The sequence below is a fragment of the Sturnira hondurensis genome, unplaced genomic scaffold (assembly GCF_014824575.4).
Source record: "Sturnira hondurensis isolate 20B ecotype Veracruz unplaced genomic scaffold, ASM1482457v3 Scaffold0013541, whole genome shotgun sequence".
Lineage (NCBI taxonomy): Eukaryota > Metazoa > Chordata > Mammalia > Chiroptera > Phyllostomidae > Sturnira > Sturnira hondurensis.
The window spans coordinates 1,555,856-1,575,188 of NW_028086172.1; the positions used below are offsets into that span (position 1 = coordinate 1,555,856).

Consider the following 19,333-nt stretch of genomic DNA (forward strand, 5'->3'; position numbering starts at 1 on the left):
TGGGGAGAAAAGGTGCAGAGGGCTAGAAAATAAATAGTGAACACCTGTGCTGAATAAATTAACCAGCTGGCTGGTAATTTTGCATTTGATTCATCTGAAAGGGCGACTGTTACAAGGCATTAATAAGACATTCACTTTGAGGCATTCTTTTGTTACTACCATTAATTAATAAGCAATACTAGATAATATCAGAATTTATACCCCCTAAATTCTCAGGCTTATATATAATTTTGGGCAGTTAGTGAAAAATGCATTATATAAGTAGTATTCAGCAGTTGCAATGAGGTAAAATTATCTCAAAAATATTGTTATACTGTATTACAAATGGCCTTTGAAATTCAAATTAGCAATATAAATGACCTTAAATTTCATTTGCGAAATCTGTTTTATTGAAAGTTTTTATAAGAACTAATGATGCAGATTTTCTCTTTATATGTTAAAATTATAGTATCATTTTAGAACTCTAAAATTTCCTTTGAGAGCATATAATTCAATGACATTCATTTTCAACTGGCAAATGTGATTTTATAGTATACTTGTCAAATATTTAAAAATTAATAAAATTGAGTTATTTTTTTCTGAAGTTTGCTTCAAAAACTTGAATTATCTTCTTAAAAGAATTTTAAGACACCAATATTGTTTTATATTTGATTTTTTAAAAAATGGTATTTTATCGGTTCCCAGTCAGGGCACATGCCTGGGTTGCAGGCCGGTTCCCTTGCAGGCCAACTCCCAGCAGGGGACGCACCAAAGGCAACCATACATCGATGTTTCTCTCCCCCTCTCCTTTCCCCTCTAAAGATAAATAAATAAAATCTTAAAAAAAAACATTTAAAAAAATGATATTTTATTGGTTATGCTATTACAGTTGTCCTGATTTTTCTCCCTTTGCCTCCCTCCATCCAGCACCCCCCACTCCCTCAGGCCATTCCGCCCATCATTGTCGATGTCCTTGGGAAGTGCATATAAGTTCTTTGGCTACTCCATTTCCTATCCTGTATGGAAAGACAGATGAACAGAATTTTGCTTACTTAGGAATGTAGTGGAGTTTAAGTTTTTGAAGTTTTCTGGTGCCTTTATGCCTTCTACTTAGGTATTAAATTCAACTTTGACAGAATTTAAAAATATTATGGTGGTCGTTAATGGAAAGTAAGGTCCCTACTGTGTTTTTAGTGTGTATGTTTTACGTAGTGCTAGGGATTTCATCGAATTCTGATGTTGAGAACAATAAACTGAATAGCTTATGCATGTCAAATGAATTCACAAAGAGTAACTCCTTTCCTCACATTGACACTTTTATTTAAGTGTTTTGGCTTTTAGCTTTCAGATTGTCCAACATTGGCTAGTGCATTCCATTTACTCTGCAAAGTCCCCTTTCTCAGAATGCAATGGAGATAGCCAGTGACTAGATCAATCTCCATGGTGTCATCATGGTGGTCTATAGTAGGACCAGTGGCCGTATTCTGCCTTATCTGTAAAGTATAATGAATTACCCTGTCATCTCTCAGCCTTATCTTTATGCATGGAACTTCTGCTGAAAGCTGTTGCTTTAGATCCCTCATGAGACACACTTTGGTTTGTTGGTTTTCAAAATAGTGAGAGTGGATGTGGAGCACGTACAATTTTGTAGAGTATATACACATCACGTTTCGTATCATCACCCTTCATCCTGAATGTCACTAATGTCAATGGTGCTGTTGGCAGTTACGTGGTCAGAATTTTCAGTGAGTCTCAGAAAACCTAGGTGCTCCTGTTTGGCATTGCTCATTGTTAACTGGGGGATGTTTTATAGTCTTATTACATTTGATTAATACTTTGTGTTTGAGTAAGCTTTTAGTGTTTATACAATACTTTTCGTATATGTTAGCTCATTTATCTTACAACAGCCTCATGAAAGGTCAGGCACACAGAATGATCTCCGTTTTGTACACTGGGAACCTGAGACATTGTGAGTTGCCTAATACCTGCATCTAGAACTTTCCTGACTGTAGTTTCCAAGACCTGAAAAGTATTGTTGTAACATTAATAATGTCAAGTTCATTCTCATTATATTTAATTAAAATTACTAGGTTATAACAGTAAAAATACCATGGCATTTTATTTCTTGACATTTTTAATAAGTTATTTTATTCTTTCATCCTACCCTTTTCATTGCAATATTTATTGTATTAATTTTAATAAGGCCCTCTTTCAGTGAACCAAGACTTGTGAATCCACCACTGACTGATTTTTCCTGGCCTAAGTGTTTGTCTTTTCTGCAAATAACTTTCATATTTACACATGCAAACCATTTACTCCCCAAGCATCTATTAGATAGCACGGTTACTGAGCAGAGCGGCAGGTGTTATGAGGAACACGCAAGAAGACATGCTAGAGTCTTCCCTCGAGAATTAAAGTATGATTAGAAATATAAAGTATGTCCTGGACAAAACAGATGACTGTGAAAAAGGAACTGATAAACAGATGTAAGGTAAACTTCATGGGTGTATTATGGAGGCATGGAGTAATAGAATGATGAGAATGGTTGCGTTAGGGATGAGTGGTTCAATGTGAAATTAAACTTCTTCTTAGAGTGAATGTATTGTCGGAGCATGTCCTTATTTAGGGATGGTGCAGTTATGATGTTACGGGGCATAGAAAGACTGTCCCAGAATAAACAAGTGATGTGGGCCCAAACCGAGAGATGAGAGTTTGGTAAATCTGGAAGTGGAGATGCCGTGTTGGAGGCAGGAGCGATGAGACTGGAAGATAGTAGATAAAGAAGGTGATTTGGTTTAGAGTCATGAATGGCAAGATTTTATGTGGTAGGGTTTAGATTTTTTAAAACAGATTTTTGTATTTTATTTTTTTACTCAATGTTTTGGGGGTGACATGGGTTAATAGTATCATACAGGTTTCAAAGTGCACATTTGTGCGATACATGGTCTGTATATTGCACTGTGTGCCCATCACGCAAGGTCAAATCATCTTCCATCACCATAGATTTGACCCCTTTACCTTTTACTGCCCCCACCTCCTTCCCTTTGGTAACCACCATACTGCTGTCTGTATCTGTGAGTTTCAGTTTTATATCCCGCATATGAGTGAAATCATATGGTTCCTAACTTTTTGTGCCTGGCTTGCTCAGCATGATATTCTCACGACCCACTCATGCCATTGCAAATGGTAGTGTTTCATCTTTTCTATGGTTGAGTAATACTGCATTGTGCATATGTATGTACCATATCCTCTTTATCGAATCGTCCATGGAAGAACACTTTGGTTGTTCCCATGTCTTGGCTATCGTGAATAATGCCACAATGAAGATAGGGGTGCATATGTGTTTATGGGTATATGTTTTCAAGTTTTTCAGGTAGATACCCAGAAGAGAAGTTGTTGGGTCATAGGGTAACTTAATTTTTTGAGGAACCGCTACGCTGTTTTCCACAATGGCTGCGCCACTTAACATTCCCACCAGCAGTGAACAAAGGTTCCTTTTTCTCTACAACCTCTCCAGTGCATATTATTACCTGTCTTGTTGACAAAGCCATTCTAACAGGTGTGAGCCACTCGCTGTTAGTTCTTGAGCAGTCAATTAGCAGATGCTTGCTTCCCCATGGCTCAGAGGTACAAGGCAGTTTTATTCCTGAGCAGTGCTGAGCAGCAGGGCAACTCACTGAAAATGCAGGTTCTGTGCAGGATGAAACCTCGTGGAGAGCCCTGGCCGGTGTAGCCCAGTGGATTGAGTGCCAGCCTGCAAACCAAAGGGTCACTGGTTTGATTCCCAGTCAGGGCACATGCCTGGGTTGCAGGCCAGGTCCCCAGTGGGGAACATTTGAGAGGCAACCACACATGGATGTTTCTCTCCCTCTCTTTCTGCCTGCCTTTCCCTCTCTCTAGAAATAAGTAAATAAATAATAAAATCTTTTTAAAAAGCCATCATGGAGACATACATTGATACAGGAAGAGTGGATGTCAGTAAAGGCAGTAATGGACTGAGAGTGGTAACTCTAGTCATAACTTTGGAAGTGGGGCTACCGGTAGAGTAATAAACACTGATACTTAAAGTACAGCAGGAAATAATATAGAAATTGTGATAAACCAATTTCCACTTTCATGACACTTTTTTCTAGCTGTCTCACCTCCAATAATAGTGATCTCTGATAACTTCCAGTATTGGTCATTTGCTCTGTGCCTGGTTCTTTGCATGTTATACTTTATTTGATCTTCCGGTCAGTTTTGTGAGGGAGGTGGTATTAGCCACCTATGGTTTCAAGGGACGATGGCTCTGTGTTACAGATCAGGTATCTAGGTCAGAGAGGATAAATAATTTGACTAAGTTCACGGAGTTTCCTAGTGATAGGGTGAGGGTTTGAACTGCTCTTTGTTTATTCAGAAGACTGTGGTCATAAACACTGTTTTGATTTGTTTAGAAAATACAGTTCCACTGTCTGCTTTAAATTCCCCAAAATGTACAGGTGACCAGACTGCCTAACCCTGAACTGTTTGTGTATTTTTCAAATGTTAATTATGTTTCCTATTGTAACTATTAAAACCAGAATAGGCGAATATTTAATGTGTGGCTCAGAAAAGCCAAAACACACAGAGAACTTGATAAGAGCAAGTGGCATGAAGAGATCAAAATTGCCATTAAAAGTTAAAATGTTAAAGTGGGGCCAAGTACAGTGATCAGAAACATGGTGTTGATTATTGTTATAATTTCTCATTAGTCAGGATTTGCACGAAGGCGTCGAGGAGACTGGCGCACTGCAGAAAAACCACGCCTCGGTGGCATCTGCCGGCTCTGCCGCAGCCGCAGATTCGGCCCGCCTGCCCCCAGCAGGCGAGTCATTAAGCGCTGTGAGCTGTGAGGGGCCCCCAGACCAGACTCCCAGCGCTGATTCTGAGCCGGCCCTGGAAGTGCAAGATGCTGAAGGGACAGGGGAGCACGTGAACCGTGGTGATGATAACACCTGTGTGCTGTCAACTTCAGAGGAAACCAGTGAACCTGTGGCCGCAGCAGAAGACATTGCAGAACCACCAAAGAAAAATAGGATTACGTACTCGCAAATTGTTAAAGAAGGCAGGAGGTTTAATATCGATTTGGTATCAAAGGTAAGGACCACTTTCACCCATCTTACCAGAGAACAGCACTAATTTTCAACTGATTTTTATAAAGATTGGCCAATTTTTATCATTTTATCGTCTGAAGTGTAGGACATTTGTTTTATAAAGATATAGTTGCCAACAGTGTTTGAACGCAATGAAATCTCTTTAAATATAGGTTTAAAACATGAAAAGTGCTCAGCACTAGATTTCAAGGATACTTTTGTACTGGAGTACAAGATCCACCCTAATATTCTCTTACTGCATAAATATGAATTCTATCAAGAGAAAAAATTTAATGATCCTAATCACAGATTCAGGTTCTGTGTAATCACTCTATTAAGTGAACTTATTTTTAGCCCTTATATATAGTCACTGTTTCAACATCTATATGATAATGGACATTTTGAAAAATATCCGATGCAGTTTTGGAAATTCCTTGTCCACACGTGAGGGCTTGGAGAGTAAACTCGCTGTAGTGGGGCCAGGGAGGCTGGAAAGAATGTTGTTGCCTTTGGTTATGTCCCCTCACTTAACTCCAGTGTTAGGTCAGTGTCTTAGTCTTGGGAAGCTTCAATGTTGCATTGGGTTTATTGAAACAAGGCTCATTTAGTGCAAAGAATAGAAAACCACTAGGATAAAGGATAATGGCCTTAAAGAGTTAAGCTACAGGGCAGAGTGAAAATATAAAGGAACAGACACTAAGTACCATTCGCTGAGGGCCAATAATGAGAAATTGAAAAGAAGTAGGGGAGGGTAGTGAATAACATCAGGCTACCCACAAAACTAAGCTTTTCAATTTAATGTGCTCTCCTCAAGTTCCAGACTACAGAGTAAGGAGAGGGACTAGTTGCGTGCTCCTCACATTTTGCTGATACAATCCTGTATCCCCCACACTGCTGCTGCCTTTGAACTTGATCCCTGAAAATACGAGTATCCTTTTACTATCCATTGTCTTTTTCTATTGCATAGTTCTCTGAGTCCGATTCGGTTCTGCTCCTACTTGCGTATTTCTGCCCTATCCATTCTCCTCCACCTTCTTCCCATGTTCCCTTTGCTACTCATTTGTGGGGTGGAAGTTTAATCATAGCTCACTAATAGTCCTCTTGTTCCCATGAGCAGGCAATGGTTTTAACAATACAAAAAAAATAAATAAATAAACGACTGCCTGTCCACTAACAAATAGGTTTTGTTTTGGAATTTTCATTTTAAGTTACTTGGAATGTGGAATGCTTTACTTAAATAAACAATGAAGTAAATAATGGTTAGGTACAAAGGCTAGCTCATAAAAGTCTCTAACCCTTAGGGTAACGGAAATACAGTATAAATCTTGCAAAGGAAAATGGTAGGATATGTTGCTTTTTCATGTTTGGAATTAGCGTCGGAAATGATTTACTTGTATGAGAAAATGAAAGATGACTGTAGTAGAAGGGGAGAGAGTTAGGTAGATGATAAGACACTTCAGGAGACTCCGAAGGAGATTTCTGGGTATATCTCTGAGTTTAATGGGTCATAATAGTGGTTCTGTTAGGGTGAATTAAAAGCAAACATGTGGAGAAGCATCAAGGCAGGTAGGTGTACTTTGTTCTACATAGTTTTCCTGGGCTCGTGCACTTAAATAACCAATAATGATTTATTGTCCTCATCCTACAAAAGCAGGAGTAGCTAAAGAATGTATAACTATAGCAATACAAGAGGCTTATAATTGTGTTTTTAATGTTAGTCATTCAGAGAACACTTACTGAGTGCCGACTGCGTGGAAAGCATTGTATTCTGTGATATTGGGGCAATCAGTCGTGCCTTGGAAATTTTATCTGTTCTAATAATTGCAACTATTACATCTAAGCTTAGGATTATTGACAGATACCTATCACCTGCCCTACTTTTTCCTAAAGTTCAGTTTGCTGTCTCCATACTTAGCATTCTATCTGATGCGGTGTTTTACAGTTTACAAAACACATCCGTGCAGGCATCCTATTAAAAAGTGATCTTGTAGCCCAGGGTAAGTTAGTTACATAAAATACTTTATAGTGTTATACTGTTTACACTAATAGGTAAAATGATCAAAGATAAAGTGCTCACAGTTAAAACTTATTTCTGAAAACATTCATACCCTTTCTAATTATGAAAGCAACATGCCATGTAAAGCAAAAATTATTAAGTCTAGTTCCCATTCTTATAATCAAATCGAAGTCTTCTTTAGCCTCACGCCACTGTGAAATTGCCGTGGTAGATCACTCAGAGTGATGAAAAGGAGGCTTAAGCTTAAATATGGTAACAGAATTGATATTCCTGAGCTTCAGACAAAATTTAGAAGAGTTTTAATTGAAATTTGTTTTCACTCTTGAGTGATATCCTGAATGCATTATTTTTTAAAAGATTTTATTTATCTTTAGAGGGGAAGGTAAGGAGAGAAGGAGAGAAATATCAATGTATGGTTGCCTCTCACGAGTCCCCTGCTGGGAACTGGCCTGCAACCCAGGCACGTGCCTTGACTGAGAATCGAACCGCGATCGTGTGGTTTGCAGGCCCGCGCTCAATCCACTGAGCTACAACAGCCAGGGCTAACTGCATTATTTTTAAAGCTGGCCTTTAATCATAAGCTTTACTAGATTTCATTAACTGTACATATATTTTATGTTTGATGCATTTGTGAAATGATTATGACCACTGAGGGATCTTTGAATCTCAAATATTTTTAAACAAATGAATTATTTGAAGAACCTTTTAAATTATAATTACAGAAGTAAGACTTGGCGATATATTCTTAAACATGGGCTTACATCAGTTGTGCTGTGTATTAGGCTGAAAGTAATGGAGTAACATGCCATAATTTCATCAGTGGAATTGGATTAATTAAAAAAAATCTATATTTTGTTCTGCATAATGCTGGACTAATATAACAAATAGTTGATAAAATTCATCTGATAATTGATTATCAGAAGTTCTTTATTGGCCTCTTGTATACTCATACTCATGGTGTAGATTTTGAAATTCCATTTCTCTGTGAAGTAGAGCTAATTTTTAAAATTTTTCCTTCCTTATTTAGGGTATAACATTTAAATTTTTAACATTTATTGAGTTATTGCCACTTAAGGATATCTCAATATAGAAAGTAGCTAAATCTGTTGCATTTAACCATATGGTTAAATTTCAAACATGTTAGTACTGTTGAATTTGTTTTTGTCTCTCTCACATTGGTTATGAGAGATGTTGAAGGATTAAATCAATTCCTCATGTGTGTACTGGCAATACTGATCATCCTCACTTCTCGAGAAAGACTTACTGCAGGTCAATCTAGACTGTTGGTGTTACAGAGGGACCTTCTAAGTTGACTCTTTCAAGGGAAATGTATAACCAGTGTTTTTCTTGTTTCATTGACAAGGAGGCCCAGTGGGCTCCTTTCTTCTTAATGAGCACGTGGCCGTAGACAAGGTTACAGTTCCTTATCCAAAACCCTGGGGGCCTGCTGTGTTCCGGTATTCAGATTTTAAAATATGTACCGTATTTTGCCATGTATAATGGCCCCCAGATTTTTGAGGGCAAAATAAGGCTGCATATTATATATGGGTAGTACTAATTCCATATCCATATAAATGTTTTTTAGTTCTTTTATTGATGCTTATGCATTAAAAATGTAGTTTAGAAAGCAATAATGATAACCGTATGCACAGAAATACCCTGGAATATGATCATCAGTTTTATGTATACATAAAAAATTGAATTAAAAATTATAATAAAAGTTTTTTTCCCTGAATATTTGGGCCAAAAACGTGGGTGTGTGTTACACATGGGAGTGCATTATACACAGCCAAATGGTGGTATGTTAGGGTAACCAGAAAACAAAAAAATTCCTCATAGGCACAGACTACAGTAAGGTGATCACTGGGAGATAAGTAGGTAGAGGAGGTAGGAGGGAGTAAAGGGGAGGGGGGAATGATGGTGGGTGTAGACTTGACTTGGGGAGGTAAACACACAGTACGATACGAGGTATACAGATAATGTGTTGTAGAATTGTACACCTGAAACCTGTATAATTTAATTAGCCGGCATCACCCAGTAAATTCAATAAGTATGTATTTTAGAAAGTAATACAGTTTATGTTCTGGTATTTCTTCAGTCAGATGGATTAAGTAGGATGAAAGTAGAAGAGCCTACTTATATCTTTTTTAAAAAAATATTTTATTTATTTGTTTTTAGAGAGAAGGGAAGGGAAGGAGAAAGAGTGGGAGAGAAACATGAATGTGTGGTTGCCTCTCATGTGTCCTTTACTGGAGACCTGGCCTGCAACCCAGCCATGTGCCCTGACTGGGAATCGAACTGCAATCGTGTGGTTTGCAGGCCCACGCTCAGTCCACTGAGCTACACCAGCCAGAGCTGCCTTACTTATATCTTATATCCATTTGGGTCAGGTTTGGTTGCCAAACCAGTTACGTAAGGACTTTCAATTCCAGGGGTTTTTTGATTTTGAAATTCAGATAATCAATTGTAAGCCTGGAATATGTTATGAATTATAATATAAATAGGTTTAATGCTTTTTACAAATAATTCAGTTGTGCAGATTTTACAGATAATTCAAATTATAGCAACTACATGTCTGTATTTAGTGTTTATGAATTTTCCACAATTTCACCATTTATTTCATGCTATAAACTCTTTTCTCTATACAGCTGCTGTATTCTCGAGGATTGCTAATTGATCTTCTAATCAAATCTAATGTCAGTCGCTATGCGGAGTTCAAAAATATTACCAGGATTCTTGCATTTCGAGAAGGAAGAGTGGAACAGGTACGATGCTGATCATCCGTTGTAACTGGATATGAACTTAAGTGACGGTTTGCTTTGGAAGGATAAGCAAAATCAGATGATTCCCCTCGTAAAGCAGAAAATCCCAGTCCCGTTTGATGAATTACAAATGTAAATAGTAAGAGATTGCTCAGTTAAAATGTGTGAATTTTCTCATGAGTTCTTCTGCCGCTCGATGCTGGTGTGGAGAAGCTGTTAATTTTGGCCAGTGTTGCTGGATCTGAGCTGTCATTTGCTAGTTACAGGTGACATGCCATTGGCATTTTAATGGCATAAGGAGCAGGTTGGCAAATTAAGTAGGGAGAGCTCACAAGTTAATTAGCTCTGAAGTCAACAGAGATGCCATTAGAACTGATGGAAGGGAACATGAAACAGCCTGACTGGAATGGAAATAATGACCTTGTTATAGTTTAAGGAAAACAATGTAGTTTGGAATCCTTGTTTCTCACTCACGAGGAAGCAGTTTCTTAACTTAAAATCACGTGTTTCAGGTTCCTTGTTCAAGAGCAGATGTCTTTAATAGCAAACAACTTACTATGGTAGAAAAGCGAATGCTAATGAAGTTTCTTACATTTTGTATGGAGTATGAGGAGCATCCTGATGAATATAAAGGTATTGTTTTTCTTTTCATTGTGTTTTCCTGTGATGATCATTATTATTTTTAAAGATTTTATTAATTTATTTTTAGAGAGAGGGGAAGGGAGGGAGAATGGGAAAGAAACATCCACATGTGGTTGCCTCTTGTGTGCCCCCCAGTGGGGGGCGGGGAGACCTGGCCAGCTACCCAGGCATGTGCCCTGACTGGGAATCAAACCGGCAACCCTTTGGTTCACAGGTCCACATTCAGTGCGCTGAGCTACATCAGTCACGGCCTATTATTTGAGCTTTCTTATTTTAAAATGCTTTTTCTGATGTAGGAAGCCACTTATTTCTCTTATAAAATACATTCATACTGTGCATTATTCACTATGGTAGCCTTTAGCAACATGTAGCTATTTAAACTTGAATTAATTAAAAGTAAATACAATTTAAAATTCAGTTCCTCTGTCACACTAGCCACATTTCAGTCACTCAGTAGCCACATGTGGCTAGTAGCTATTGTGCATACAGTGCAGGTATAGGACATTTTTGTCATTGAATACATGCTGTGCTGTATGTTACGTTTTGTTCTTACTAATTAAATATTTTTTGTTAACTGGCTCTTCATAGATGATACACTAATTCATTTCCACCCCTCCCCCCGCAATTTACAGGGAATATGTTCTAAGATCCCCAGTGGATTCCTGAAATCACAAATAGTTCTGAAACCTATATGCACTAGGTTTTTTCCTATACCCGTTTCCACTTTATGGCTTCTCTTTGGCATGTACGAACTTCTAGCATCACTGCTCTTATTAAGTATAATAAGAGTATCGCACTGCAGCACTGAGACGTTTGATCTGCTAACTGCTGTCTACAGAGTGACTAACAGACAGCATATGCAGTGTGACTGTGCTGGGCCATCGGGTGACTCTTCTCCATGGCGGGATGGAATGGGGCTCATCAGGACAGCGTGAGATTTCATCATGCTACTCAGAAGTGTATACAATTTAGAATTGATGAATTGCTTATTTTGGGAATTTTCCATTTAATATTTGTGGACTTTGGTTGACCATAGGTAACTGAAATCACAGAAAATGGATTCTTGGATTATAGAGAAACTACTGTAGTCGTTTGCATTGTTCATTATTTCTTTTTCATCAGTAATTGTGCTTGGAATATTGAATTATTCATTTTGATTGATTTTAAAAAAGACTGGATTGTGTGGTGGAAATTGCTGGATTAGGAGAAGATGTGGTTTCTGACTTGGCTTTGACTCATCTCACTGTGTGATCTGGGGCCAGTTCCTTCTCAGTTTGTTGAAAACTGAATAGACCCCATTAGTAACAGAGCTTTACACTTTAAGGGCGCTGGACTGGGAAAGTTATACAAAATAACAAGATACTATCAACCATTTATGAAGTTACAATGAGAACTACAGCAGTATTTTTTTCACTAAATGTGTAGTCCATGTTTTGTTGAGTCATACACTTGAAACCTGTATGCTTTTGTGAACCAGTGTCACCCCGGCAAATTCAATTTAAAACATTTAGCACTTGCTCTTAAAACTGTAAGCCCATTAGATATTGCCAAATTCTTCTCCACTGTGATATAAACATATTATTATCTCAGTAAATCTTTATAATTCTTATTAGTTTATATAAATAATTTCCATGAAGTTTTTTGTCTTTTCTCATGGAAATGTATTTCCAACCACTAACCATCCAATTACATTTTTTTTCTTTTTTTGGTTTCAAGAAATAGTTTTTCACAGATCCCTTCTCTTTTGTGCTGTGATTATAAGGCAGTGAGACTGATTTTATAAGCCACATAGAAATTAGTTTTATTACTTTTTAGTCAGTTCATTGTTCCTAGTTTAATAAGGAATATATGCTTCAAAAAATCACATATTGCTCTAATACTTTAATCAAAAGTTTACCATTTGTCATATTTAATATTTCACAATACAATTATCAGCATTATTCTGCACTTTTAATGATAAAATAAGACAATTGCCTGGAAAACTGTTGTGATGGTTAATGAGTTATTTAATGCTTTTTTACTTTTATTAAAGTATTTATTTATTTATATATATTTTAGAGAGGGAGACAAATATCAATGTGTGGTTGCCTCTCATGCACTCCCTACTGGGGACCTTGCCTGAAACCCAGGCATGTGCCCTGACTGGGAATCTAACCAGCAAGCAACCCTTTGGTTCACAGGCCCACACTCAATCCATTGAGCCACACCAGCCAGGGTACTTTTCTACTTTTTAAATGTGTGAAATACTAAACAAAGGTTCATCATTTAAAGCTTAAAAATTGTGCCATCAATCCAATCAGTATAATGAAATTTTTAGTTTTTTGTCCCCCCAAAATTATTGCTCTCTGTCCAAAATGTAATATTCCCACTTTTGTCCCTTTCCAAGGCTTTTAAACAGACCTGATATAATTTTGTGTAGTGGTGTCAATTGAACTTTAGTTCTGATTTTAACAGAAAATTTCACCTTTCTTTTTCATAGCATATGAGGCGATGACATTTTCTGAATATTTAAAAACTCAAAAATTAACTCCCAACCTGCAATATTTTGTTCTGCATTCCATCGCAATGACGTCAGAGACAGCCAGCAGTACCATAGATGGTCTCACAGCTACCAAAAACTTTCTGCACTGTCTTGGGCGGTATGGCAACACCCCGTTTTTGTTCCCTCTGTATGGTCAAGGGGAGCTCCCTCAGTGTTTCTGCAGGTAAGATTGCCATTGGTTCTCTTGTTTCTTGCTAAGGCGGCACTTGCATGAGAGCCGACAATTAGACAAACATGAGATTTACTCAAGATTTAGTATTTGCATATGCTTTGTTGCTCTACTTTCTTATAATCTTTCTATCTGCCTACCTACTTACTACCTGCATGATGTATTCAGTTGGCCTGTTTTCAAGCTTTAAAAATAGAATCATACTGTAAATTCTTTTTTCTACTCAATGTCGTGTTTCAAAGTATCATCCTTCTTGTGTAAAATTACAGTTTATTTTCATTGTTATATATTGTGAACTGTATATTGTGATTGTACCACAATTTATTTTTCATTTTCCTCATGATGGACACCACATAGTTCCAGTTTTTGCTTTGACTAATACATACCCTTTTATGTATTTAGAATATACACACTCAAGGGTTTCTCTAGGATACGTATCTAGGAATGGAATCCCTGAGCCATGGGATATATAAGTGTTCATACCACATAGTACCCAGGTATTTCTCCATGGAGTTGTATCACTGTATATTCCCCTAGCTGTATGTCAGAGATCTGCCTCTTTACCAACATTTGGTATTATCAGACTCTAATTTCTATCAATCTGCCTCACATAAAATAACCATTACATTGTATTTTTTTTCATTTTAGTTTTCAACTACAGTTTGCATTCAATATCACTGTTTGCAATCACTTAGCTATACAGCATAGTGATTATAGACAATTATATACTTTACAAAGTGACAAATTGGTAATTACATCACATTATATTTTTATTTTGCATTTCCCGGATTACTTATGAATGTCTTCTCATGTGCTTATTGATTATTTGTTTTCTTTTCTGGGAAATGCTTTTAAGAGTCTTTTGTCCATTTGTTTATTGGGCTGTTGTCCTTATTAATTTGTAGGAGTTTTTATATATTCTGAACCATAATCTTCTCTCAGTTACGTGTGTCATGTAGGTATTGCCTTAGAGTGTTTATGATGCATGGATAACAATGATTAATATTGCAGTGTTTTCTTTTTCTTTTTAAGATTTCTTTTACTTATTTTTAGAAAGAGGGGAAGGGAGGGAGAAAGGGAGAGAAACATCAATGTGTGGTTGCCTGTCACATGCCCCCTACTGGGGACCTGGCCCGCAACCCAGGCATATGCGGGGAATTGAACCAGCGATCCTTTGGTTTGTAGGCTGGAGCTCGGTCCACTGAGCCACACCAGCCAGGGTGCAGTATTTTCTTTTATACATAATACTTTTGAGGTAATTAAGAATCTGGGCTATGGAGATAGACTGCCTAGATTTTAATCTCGGCTCTTCCATGTATTAGCCACGAACTCTTAAGCAAGTTTCACAGTCTCTGTTATGTTTTCAAAGAATCAACGGTTGGGTTTTTTGATCCTGTCTATTATATTGGGTTAGCCAAAAGGTCTGCATATTTTTTCCTGTAAAATAAAAGACACATTTTTCTTTTTTACCAATAACTTCATTGATTTGGATTTTTGAGTATGTCAGCTATCTCCCCCATGGTAAAAGGTTGATTGTTCTCAATTAATGTCGGGATTTGATGGCTGTCAACTTCAGCTGCTCTGCTTGACTGTGAGGTATGAGAAATCTCCAGCGCGAAACTTTGCAATCCACTTTTGACATGTTTGATCTATCACAACACCTTCTCCGTACGCTGTGCAAATCTTTTCTTTACATTTCAGTTGCATTTTTACCTTTCTTAAAATAATAAAACACAAGGTGCCAAAAACACTGCTTATTTTCGTCCATCTTCAGTATTAAAATGGCTATACAAAAATTCACCAATTTTGATCAGTTGTTTTTAAATGTATGCTGACAAGACAGCTGTCACAATGCAATCTAAAAAAAAATTGTTTTGAATGAAGTTGAAAACAACTAAGTGCTACTGGAGCCATCTTATGGAAAATAAAGTAAATGGACTTTTTGGCCCACTTATTTGTTTTGAGTTCTAGTTTATTAACTTGACCTCTTTATTATCTCCTTTATTTTGCTTTCTTTGGGTTTTATTCAGCTCATCCCTCCCACTTCCTGACCTTGCCAGCTCTGAGGCTGAATCCAAATGAGTTACAATTACCTTTTTTTTCTAACATAAGCATTTACGATGATAAAGTTCTTGTTACTGTTTTGAATTTTACATACTTATTCAAGTATTATTTTTGTTATCTTTTAGTCATATCTTAATTTCCATGACTATCTTTTTATTGACCATGAGTTGTTTTAAGGTGTTTTAAAAGAGTCAGTTTGTTTTATCCTTCTGCTCTTAACATCTAATTTAATTGTATTCTGTCTAGAAAATATGTTTTTATGGTTCTAATTCTTTGAACTTTTATTTTATGACTTAGTATGTCCTAAATTTTCCCCATTTTTCCGTATGTGCTCAACAGGAATGTGTTTATCTATTTGTTGGGTACAGGGTTCTCTCATAATTGGTCCTGGAGTGTAATAACAAGTCAAGCTTCAAATTGTAATTTTCAAACTTTTATTGAGGTTATTTCCTTTGATCTATCAAGAGCCGAGTAAAGTGTTTTGAAATCTCCCATTATGATGTTTGGTTTGTCAACTTATCCCTATCATTTTATCAGTTTTTACCTTATATTTATTGAGGCAGTTTATTAAAGTCATAAATTTATAATTGTTTATCATCTTCCTGATTAATGTTTTACATTATCTGATGACTTTCTTCATCACCAATAATGCATTTTTTTCTTAAAGTCTGCTTTGATATTCAAATAGCTACTCCATCTTTTTAGTATTTGCTTGTTATATCTTCTTCATCTCTTTATTTTTTAAGTTTTCTGAGTCTATATTTAGGGTTCCAAATAAATAACATATCACATCTTTTTAATCCCATCGGATAATCTTGGTCTGTTACCAAGCAGGATGAGTCCTATGAACAGGAGTCTGTTCCATTTTTCTGAAATGTATTAAAAAGTTCCACTACTTCTGTTGGTAGTAAATGCTTCCTAGTTTTTGCATATGTGAGAATAACTTTGGCCTTTTTGTTTTGAATGAAGATTTGCTAGGTGAACATGTTCAAGTTGGCAGTTTTTTTAAAATGAAATATATTGCGGTGACATTGGTCAGTAGAAACATGTAGAAGTCAGGCATACATTTCCATAATGCAGCATCTGCATATCGCATCCTGTGCTTACCGCCCTCTGTCAGTATGTTAAACATTTGTTCCACTGGTATTTGGGTTCCATTTTTGCTATTAAAAAGCTTGATGCTGGCCTAATTGTCATTTCTTTGTAAGTGATATCTCTTCTCTTTCAGGTTTCTTGTAAGATAGTTTATCTTTGGTATTCTGCATTTTCATTGCAGCAAATTTAGGTGTTGGTTTTTTGTGTGTATCTAGCTTGCTATAGGTTGATTTATCTGAAATTAACAAAATTAAACCATTTGCCGTACAATCCCATATGCTTCAAACAGCTACATTGTATTTCCTCTAATTGTCATTTATCATTTTGGAAAATTACCAGGAAGTATCTTTGCAATTACTGTTTTTCCTCCACTGTTCCCCTTCTCACCTTTTAGGAACCCTAACCAGGTACATTTTAGAATGTAGCATTCTCTCTTTCATCCTTCTTAATCTTTGTTTTATGTGTCATATTTTCTGTCTCCTTGTCATTCTGGCTCCATTCTATGTATTGAGACCTATTTTTCAGTTTATTAAATTCTTTCACCTGTGACTAATCTGTAGTTTAGCACCTTTGCTTTTGACTTCAATATTTTCATCTTTCATCCCCCCTCTAAATCTTCCATATTGTTGTTTGATATTCTCTTCTGCTTGTTCATTTTATATATATTGCATTCTGCCATATGTTGTTTGTTTTGATTTATGTTAATGGTTTATTTCCTTGTGCCTTGCTTATCTTTGATCAATAGTTTATATTCCATTGACTTTAATCTGTGGAAATCTAGGAACCCAAATTAGGGATGCTTTCCTTCAAGGATTATTTGTGTTTGCTTCAGCCAGAGGCACTAAGATTTAAGATCGCTTCCACTCCCTTCAAGGGATTTTTATTTAATGAAGGAGCCCCAGAAACAGAAACAGCTCCCACACTGACACAGGCAATAAGACTTGGTTTTTTAAATTGCAGTATTTAAAGCTCAAAGCTTTGAATTCAGCCCTGGTTGGTGTGGCTCAGTGGGTTGTGTGCCAGCTTGCAAACCAAAAGGTTGCCTGTTGGATTCCTGGTCAAGGCACATGCCTGGGTTGCAGGCCAGGTCCCCAGTAGGTGGCACACGAGAGGCAACCACACATTGATGTCTCTCTCCTTCTCTTTCTCCCTCCCTTCCCCTCTCTCTAAAAATAAATAAAATCTTCAAAAAGAAAAGCTTTGAATTCAGCTCAGGATTTGTTTGTACTGTGCTTGTATGTGTGTGTGTGTTTGGGATTGGGAGGTTTGCTGTAGACATTTCTGTTATTTCCTTAAATCTTATCAGTACAACAAAAATTCTGTTTAATGTAACAAATAGTTTTTTTTGGTTGTAAATGAAAGTCCCTTCATGCTTCTAGTACACAGCTAGAAGTAGGTATTCTCAGATCTACATTTCTTAATGATGTGATTTTATGAGTGGAGGTAAAATTTTCATATATTTGAGAGCAACTTCCTTCTGAATGTGATAAGTCTGAGTATTTCCAGACAAGCTCTTTCTACTCTAATCCGCTGCCCAAGTGGGCAGGGGCAGGGAGTGTTGTATCTCCCAGGACCACAGGTCCTCCTACCAATTGAAACTAATGGGGGACTTTGAGGGTTTTCTTAATCATTCTTTTCCTCTTCCTATGGCATTGCCTGATTCAGAAGGAACCGCATTCTTTTATCTTGTGTTGCCATGTGTTACTCACTCCTAGAGAACTTCAGGGTAGGGATATAGGGACAGAAAGAAAAGACCACTGGGGAGTGAGCAGAAGTTCCTTGGCTCATGCCCTGGCTGGTGTAGCTCAGTGGATTGAGCGCGGGCCTGCGAACCAGACGATCGCGGTTCGATTCCCAGTCAGGGCACATGCTTGGGTTGCAGGCCAGTTGCCGGCAGGGGCCAGTTCCCTGCAGGGGATGCACAAGAAGCAACCATACATTGATGTTTCTTTCATCTCTCCTTCCCTTCCCCTCTAAAAAAAGATAAATAAATAAAATTTAAAAAAAAAGAAGTTCCTTGGCTTCCTACCAGCACTTTCTGGAAATGAAATATTTAATGTCATCCCCCCCCACACACACACACACTAAATCCTTACATAGCCTTTCCTAATTCACACCTTTTTCTAGGTATGTATTTGGTGTTTGCCTTTTTGTTGTTTTTATAGAAAAAGACATTTAAAAGTTTTTTCTCGTATACTGATATAAAATTTCAGAATGACACCCTTATGTATTAAATCCTAGACCAAGACAAAACAAAACAAAAACCCAACAAAACACATTTTCCCCCAGACATCATCATAACCTTCTATGGCTGAGGTTTTATCAGCCTTCCATATCTTTTGATCCTCTGTAGAGCTTAGAGCTTATCTCGGAATTTTGTGTGTGGTTCAGACTTAGTGTTTGCTGTAAAAATTATACCTGACCCTTTCCAACTGAAAGTGATACTTCCAGAGAATGTTGTAATTAAATGTATGTGTAGATAGATAGATAGTAAAACAACAAAAAAGTTTTCTCTTGCATTTGAAATAGTATATTAAAATTTGGGGTGGTACTTTGGTAATTAAAGTAACTCTTGAGTTCTTCCTGTATATTGTATACATGAGTCTGTGTGAATCGTAATACAAATGCATTTACTTGGCCTAGGCATATCAACTTTTAATTTTATATTGGACTCCCTGCATAATGCTTTATAATTTCATCTAAATATTGTTCTGTTTATGTCCCAAAGTAGTAGTACTGCCACCATCTATACATCACAGCCTACACTTTTTATCACCAGGTTATCAGGGTTATGTGTCACCAGTTCTGTGATTTCTAACCGCCATTCTATATTCTGTTTTAATATCAGCCTCTTAAGCGTTCCTCACAGCCAGTTACAGTGTGTTCTCATCAAGGCTACTGTTATAAATGGCATGCATGCATATTTATGTGAAGGATTCAAAGGCATTTGTA

At 37.0% G+C, this 19,333-nt stretch overlaps 1 protein-coding gene across 1 annotated transcript in view; it reads left to right on the top strand.

The window, feature by feature from the left end:
• The window catches only part of CHM (CHM Rab escort protein), a 146,526-nt gene that overhangs the window by 58,434 nt on the left and 68,759 nt on the right, over positions 1-19,333 (top strand). The window contains exons 5-8 of the mRNA XM_037061878.1: positions 4,710-5,094; positions 9,756-9,872; positions 10,382-10,502; positions 12,991-13,216. Of these exons, the coding sequence (XP_036917773.1) occupies positions 4,710-5,094; positions 9,756-9,872; positions 10,382-10,502; positions 12,991-13,216 (849 nt within the window). The remainder of the gene's footprint in view (positions 1-4,709; positions 5,095-9,755; positions 9,873-10,381; positions 10,503-12,990; positions 13,217-19,333) is intronic.